This window comes from Trachymyrmex cornetzi, unplaced genomic scaffold (genome assembly GCF_001594075.2).
Source record: "Trachymyrmex cornetzi isolate Tcor2-1 unplaced genomic scaffold, Tcor1.1 scaffold521, whole genome shotgun sequence".
NCBI lineage: Eukaryota > Metazoa > Arthropoda > Insecta > Hymenoptera > Formicidae > Trachymyrmex > Trachymyrmex cornetzi.
The window spans coordinates 64,848-72,031 of record NW_017299830.1 but is presented as its reverse complement, the minus strand read 5'-3'; the positions used below and the strand labels follow the sequence as shown (position 1 = coordinate 72,031).

Here is a 7,184-nt window from a genome sequence, read left to right as displayed (position 1 = left end):
GGGGGGGGGGGGGGGGGCGAGGGAACGGGAGCGGCGGAGGAAGAGGGGGAAGGGATCGAGAGAAAGAAAAAGAAAGCGGCTCTTTCTCTCGGATATAAGAAGTTCTTTTTCACCCCCTTCCCCGAAATAAACGATGCTTTCACTTCTGCGATTTTAACCGTACGAAGGCACGAAATTCTCTTACGACAATGACGTTGGTTCTCTCTCTCTCTCTCCCTCCCTCTTTTCTCTCTTTCTCCAAATAACGACGAACATTCAGTATCCCGAGAGCAACAGAGATAGGGAGCGACGGAGCGGATTTTTGCAATGCTTCGCGATTCTTGCCGAGAGAATGAAGAACATACGGTACGGGACGAACGAGAACGAAAAATCTCGCAATCTCGGAGTTGGAGAATCCAAAGGTGTCACGGATTCGCGTTGCTCCGACGTCCCGTCGGAACGAGATCGGCGGAGCGACGGTCAAACGCGACAACGACAAACAAAATGTCTCTCTCTTTCTCTCTCTCTTCGTCTTTCTTTCTCTTTCGTTCGTTCGCGTCTTTGCGTCGTTCAGAGATTCGGATCTCTCGGCAAGGGCGTTAAAACAGCATGTGGATATGCAGCGAATAAATGAGTCGCAGGCAAAGACGAAGAGTACGAGATCGGTCGGACAGATGCGTATTATTTACTCTTTCAGCAGTCAGTATAAAAATGTAGCGGTTTATATGACGATGAGCGCAAAACTTCGGAGATCGAAACTAAACATGGCCACATCTGGAACTATTCTGAGCCTCCCAGCCAGACGCTCGTTGCGGAAACCGTCGGATGGCGCGGTGGCGGAACAAGCGAGCAGCGGGTCAGGAGGGAAAGCGACGCGCGGCTCGGCCAATCACGTGCCGCGTCTGTCGATCACGTGGTCGTATGCCGCGCGCCCGCTCACCTCCCGCGTCGACAAATCTCACAAACCAATCTTCCCCGTCCCGCCGCGCCTCTTTCTCGCAGTCCCCGTACTCCCCGTCCCAAGCAACCCAAGCGACCCAAGCGCGGGCCGCGGCCGATCTCTCACTATTACCGCTCACCGCCCATCACCGCTGCGCGAGACAAAATTCCTCGATACCGCTGTCGCTGTGTTGTCCCGCATACGGAACTGCTGCAAAAGGCGTGACGCCTATCAGATCTACTGCGCGATCTGAAAACATTCGGTCTCGTGAGCGCAGGTGACTCGGCGTATCTCCCGAGCGCGCGATCACGGGTGATCACGGGATTCACGAGCCACGCGAAATCAACATGGAGAATGATAATGAAAGATTGTACATACATTGTACAACCTGCTTATCGTTAAAATCTTTTTTTTTTCAATACTTGCACATCATTATGTTGCGCATGCATGTTGTTTACTTATTAAGTTATTAAACGAACTATGATTTTGTTTTTGCAACGATTAGTAAATGCAGCATTATCCCAACGATAAAAAAAATTCTTTTTCACTTGATTAGATAAAACGTACATGAAAAGATTATCAGAGAATATAAAATTGATAAGGGGAGAAATATAACAATCGATTGGTTTTACACAAAAAATGCTGAAACAAATTTTACTTTGAAGGATATATTCGTACGATATTATTAATAATAATCAATTGACGCACCGTTTTAAGTTTTTTTTTTACAATTTTTATTTGAACTTGAATATTTTATATGTGTGGAAATCACAAAACCTAAAAGTTAAAAATTCACAACTTTAGAGAATAATTTGTTCCTCATCAACTTCCAACAGAGAAATTCTTTAAAATTCAAGAATTTCTTTAAAATCTTTAAAATTATTGTGAACATCTTATATTCATTCCTTTATTCATTTCAACAAAAATGTATATATCACAAGTATTTATAACACAAAAATATTTTCTATTTTCGTATATAAATGAAATATTTCTTATTAATAACATCTTAAATACTGTATTGTTTCAAAGTTTATGTATTTACATCTCTGGAGAAAGGTATTAAAAATATATCCCTTATTTTTATCCAAAATTATTTTTTTTTTTATACATGAACGCAACTAACTTATTTACATAAAATGTAAGGCACATTTATATTGATATAAATTGCACCTGCGTTTTTGCGAGGCATGTTTTGCGACCATCTTTTACAAAATCAATTGAATTATGAATACAATAAACGTGTACTTAAAAAAAATTATATATTAAAGTAAAATTCTGGGCTGTTACATTTTTATTTTCAAGAAAGAAAAACTAAATTTGCTTAAATAAATGTTTTAACAAGATAATTTGTTACAGTTACAATATTTCTTGTCGATGTTTGCAATATCTAACTCTTACAATTATGTAAAATTTCGAAATAAATTACCAACAGATTGTCATTAGACAAGAGTCATTTTATTTGTTCATGCGAACGATGATGGAAAACGAACGAAATACCGCTAGTCCAACATTGTCGTAACGGTATATCCGGCAAATGCCGTGGATTATATGAGTGTCGCCAGTCGGACAGATCGGAATTGCAATCGGATTGCTCCGAAGGACCTTTCACCTCGATGCCATTAATACAACGTTTGCATTTGAATCTAAATAAGAATAATAGTATTACTGTTGTTTCAGATATATATGCAAATAATTTTAAAATAAAAAATAGTTTTGGCGATTTCATACTTTGCATGCGTATCAGAAACAGTATTCTCCTCCAACTTGAATAAATCGCGCAAATCGTTTATGGTGAAATGTCTCGCCACGTCGTCCTCTTGGTCGACCACCGTGGAACTCAATGCTTTTTTATGGGCTTGTCTCTGAAAAATTTTCTCCTCTATCGTTCCAGTCTGGAAATATAAAACATATTACATCGTTTAATATGTATATTATCGATTTAATTATTTATAAATAAATATACAATTTGTATATTACTAAGAAAATATTTTCATTACTTATTGTTTGACAAAAATACTGTTATTCTAATACTAACAGAAAGAAAACGATAAACAAAGCACGGTTTCTTCTGACCATCTCTCCACACTCTGGCCATCGCTTGGTCATCGTTTGCGGGATTCCAATCTGGATCAAACATGACGAGACGGTTTGCACCTATAAGATTTAAACCACATCCACCGGCTTTCGAACTGAGCATAAAGATGAAATCGTTACTGCTGTCACTGTTAAAATTGTCGACTACTTTCGCTCTCTTCTTAATTGTCATCGTCCCGTCGAGCCTCACATAATTATAGGAACGTTTATGGCAGAGTTTCTCAAACAAATCGAGAGTCTGCGTATAATTGGATACAAGTACTATTTTGTCGTTGGTTGTAGTTTTAATAGACGCTAGTAGGCAATCCAGAACCATCAGTTTGCCTGATAATTCTGGCATCAGTTCTCTAAAATAAATATTTCTCGTTTATTTAGTGACGCGTTTCATCAAATAATAAATTAATTTTACTTTGTAGAGTAATTTGGTGGTAACAATGATGCAGCTTTTTCGAATCCGTCTGCCTTTTCCTTGATTTTGTCATATATCAAGTCGGGATGATTGCACAGCTTCTTTAAGAGAGTTATGGCTGCTAAAGCAGACAGACTGCCTGCTTTCTTTGGATTATCATTCTCTATATATTAGAAGAATATAAAATAAATATATATATTTCATACGTTTCATTATATAATACTGGCAAGACATTGCTTTTTATCTTAAAGATTGTTATTTAAAGAATTAAATTCATACCTTCCATAGATCTTTTTATACTATCGCTTTGTATGAAATTCTTATACAGCCGCGTTTGCAGCTCTCCCATCTTTATGCATACCACGAGTTCGTGTTTCAATGGTAAATATTTCGAAAGTAAAGCGCTAGTACGTCTAATCAGACATTTATTAACAATGGATACCAAGTCAGACAAACGTTCTTGAGCGAGTGTACGTTCTGCGTCTGTTGCAGCCGCGTCTTGGCCACGTAATATGGGCGTCTCATATTTTCTTCGAAATTCCTAAAAGAATAATTTCAGTGATAGTTTATATATCATATGCATTAAAATAATCATATGCTAGTATAATAGGCAATAAATACGATAATTGTTTACCTGCGCAGTTCCCAATAATCCTTGATTAACAAAGTGTACGAGGGAAAAGTATTCCAAAAGATCATTTTGTATTGGCGTTCCACTAAGCAACACTCTTCTTTTAGCTTTCAAACCCATCAAGGATTGATACGTTTGATTTTCAGAATTCTTTAAACGGTGACCTTCATCACACAATACGAGGCCCACTTCATCTTGATGCAGAACGTGTGCATGTAAACGAAACGTTTCATAACTTATAATGAGAATGGGAGTTACACATCTGCCATAAGTTTTCATGAAACGGATGAGTTGCGTGTCAATGTCTGCTTTCTTCCCTCCGTCGATAGCAAGAGTGTTGACCATATTATTCAACCATTTGTTAATTTCGTTGTACCAATTTTTCACCAAAGAGCTAGGCGCGACTATAATTGCTTTTTCTATTAGTGGTTTAGCCTCTGGACCTATACAGAACACAAATATTTTTTTATTATATTATTCTTTCTATTTTTTAATTTTGTCAACTTTAAACACTTTTTACCCTGCTTCAACAACGTCCATAACAGAGTTATGCATTGCAATGTTTTACCAAGTCCCATTTCATCTGCCATGATGCAGCCATATGCATTTTCTATACATTTGCCTGTTACACACTCATACATAAATTTGACACCTTCACGTTGATGCGGTCGTAACACATTGCACAATACAGGATCTACAACTACATGTACAAGTTGCTTACATCTGCAAAAGTTAAATATATATAACTTGATCTTAAAATATATGATTTTAAACATAAACTGCAATTACGCTGTACTATAAGAAGTATAAGATATATGCATATATTTAGAAATACATTAATACGTACGGATCTACTTTCAGTCTATCATGCTCTGATAATTCTGGTGGTGAATAAACAATTAATGCGTTGGGTTCGTCAGGATCATGCAATGGCCTACGTGGTCCTGGTAGACGTAATCCAAGAACTCGTCCAGATAATTGGTAACCAGGTATTGGTATTTGAAAAGGTTTACTGAGAAGTTTCCTTACTCTCTCTTCCTAATCCAATACCATATGTTACTTTATTACAGCAATAAAATTAATAAAGGTATAAAACAAAGATTGTAATGGTTTATAAGTAAACTTACGTGCTCGGATATTATTTTTTGCATCGTGCAGATACCATTATCAGAAAGAGGAACAGCTTTGCGTTCTGGTATTTGTATATCTTTGACATTCTTGGTTCTTCTTTTGGACTCTTGTGTACAATTTTCAGACTGAGTTAATTCTACAATGTCATGTGGTATATCCAAGAGCAAAGGCCGCTTTCCTCTTTGACTAGGAGCCAATGATCGAATCTTGCGTACATACAAAAAAAGAGATACATTATATAAGTACAAGATACAAATATATAATCTATTCTATTCTTACTTAACAACTCCATCACGTCATTAAAAAAGATAGATTTCGGTTAGACGATTAGATACTTCAATTTAATTGATTGGATAGACACACTTGGCTTTCTTTCTTTCATTCTGAATTATTTTATCAATAAATTACAAGTTATAAACATATAACATAGTTGACATAACCCTATTCCCCATATACTGAACCGACATTTTCCAAAAATAACACGTTAAAAGTAGGAAAAATACAAGTATCCTATAAATTATTACCATCTCACGCGTTCAAGCACTCATTTTATTTGAAAATCAGCTCGCTTACTTCATTATTTATTGCTAACGATATAAATAGCGCGAACCGCTAAAAAGATTAAACATCTTTTTCGAATCATTTCAAATTCAATCAATGGGCAAATTCAAGACGGCAAAGCATGCTTGCCGAGCGATTGAATATAATTGGTTGGATCTATAAGTAACAACCAATTATGTTCATTTGTTCGACGAGTAGGTCAGTCAGTTTGTCAACTTGAACGCGTCCAATCTGGCAATTAACACGTAATGCATAAGAATATGTACCAATCGAAGTTCTCCGTTTCTTTCCCTTCCATGTAATAGAGAACTCTGGTTGGTTCAATTTCTTATGCCTCATGTGTTATGCGTTATGCAAGAGTCTGTGCTCCCCGCTTAACTATCCAATATCCGGACAGTCAAAGGGTGCTTTCCAGCAAGGGACACAGTCAGACACAGTGTAACACAGTGAATCATACGTCCTTGTTGTTTGCTTACGTTAAACAAGGATGAAACGATTCACCGTGTTACACTGTGTTTGATTGTGTCCTTGCTGGAAAGCACCCAATGACTACGTTTACACGGTTCGATTTACGCCAAAGTTATAACATCGATGTTATGGAACTAACCAATCACAGTCATTCCATTCTTCAGAGGAACAGCTATGATTGGCCAGTTTCATAACATTGATGTTATAACTTCGGCGTAAAGAGTGCCGTGTAAACGTAGTAAATCAGCGTTTTAAAAAAATAATGGTTAGTGTACTGCGGCATAATATACACATGTTCCATCTTCGTCGTAGTTAAAACGGCAGATTTAAATCTAAAGAAATTAAAATTTATCTTTCCTCGTTTAGATATTTTTTTTAAATTTAGACACCGACGAGATACTATTAAAGACCGACATCCTTACGGGAGTTCGCGTCCTTGTGAATATTGAAGTGATTAAGAGTTAAAAACTGATAATATTGTAATAATTCTATGATTTATTAGTTTAGTAGACGTATTTATGCATTTATAACTCAATAATACTCGATTTTTCTTTAAAATCGAGATTTTAGTGTTATCATCAAAGTTTGATCATCAATATAAAGATGATAATTGCAGAGAAAAAATTGTGATTTTTTTGCAATATATAGGATATTACAGTTTTACAAGTATATATATTTATTTATAGGACATTTATGTAATAAAAAATCATGAATTTAATAATGTATGAGCTAAATATTTATGTTAATAATAGCAAATTTATATCAATTGTCGGTAATGTCAGCGTTCTTGAATTACCTCCGGGCCCTTGGGGTCTTTTTTATACCGCCGAAAATTTGCCAGGGTTGACGGTCTTTAATAATATCTCGTCGGTGATTTAGATAATTTTTCTTTTGCCCGATTTTAATCGATAACGAGGCAATATTTAAGGGTCTGCGCACAATAGAGGAACAAGAATTAGATATTAATATTT

General features: G+C 36.3%; 2 protein-coding genes across 2 annotated transcripts in view; both read right to left on the bottom strand.

The window, feature by feature from the left end:
• The window catches only part of su(sable) (suppressor of sable), a 13,024-nt gene extending 12,257 nt beyond the window's left edge, over positions 1-767 (bottom strand). The window contains exon 1 of the mRNA XM_018514593.1: positions 669-767. The gene's annotated coding sequence lies outside the window, so the exon portion shown is untranslated. The remainder of the gene's footprint in view (positions 1-668) is intronic.
• A 1,434-nt stretch (positions 768-2,201) lies between these two features.
• On the bottom strand, positions 2,202-5,860 carry okr (DNA repair and recombination protein RAD54-like okr). The gene is made up of 10 exons (XM_018514587.1): positions 5,709-5,860; positions 5,181-5,390; positions 4,901-5,091; positions 4,574-4,776; positions 4,057-4,496; positions 3,702-3,963; positions 3,423-3,585; positions 2,955-3,360; positions 2,648-2,811; positions 2,202-2,562 (listed from the first exon to the last, which is right to left on the bottom strand). Exons 1-10 carry the CDS (start codon positions 5,709-5,711, stop codon positions 2,370-2,372), a joined length of 2,235 nt encoding a protein of 744 aa, XP_018370089.1. The 5' UTR covers positions 5,712-5,860; the 3' UTR covers positions 2,202-2,369.
• Between the last annotated feature and the right edge of the window lie 1,324 nt (positions 5,861-7,184).

Bases quoted from the DNA above. Each gene is read 5' to 3' on its own strand.
- okr (XM_018514587.1), bottom strand. The intron at 2,812-2,954 runs GTTAGTATTAGA...TTATATTTCCAG, and splicing joins TTGTTTATCGTTTTCTTTCT to ACTGGAACGATAGAGGAGAA. The intron at 2,563-2,647 runs GTATGAAATCGC...ATTCTTATTTAG, and splicing joins GTTTCTGATACGCATGCAAA to ATTCAAATGCAAACGTTGTA.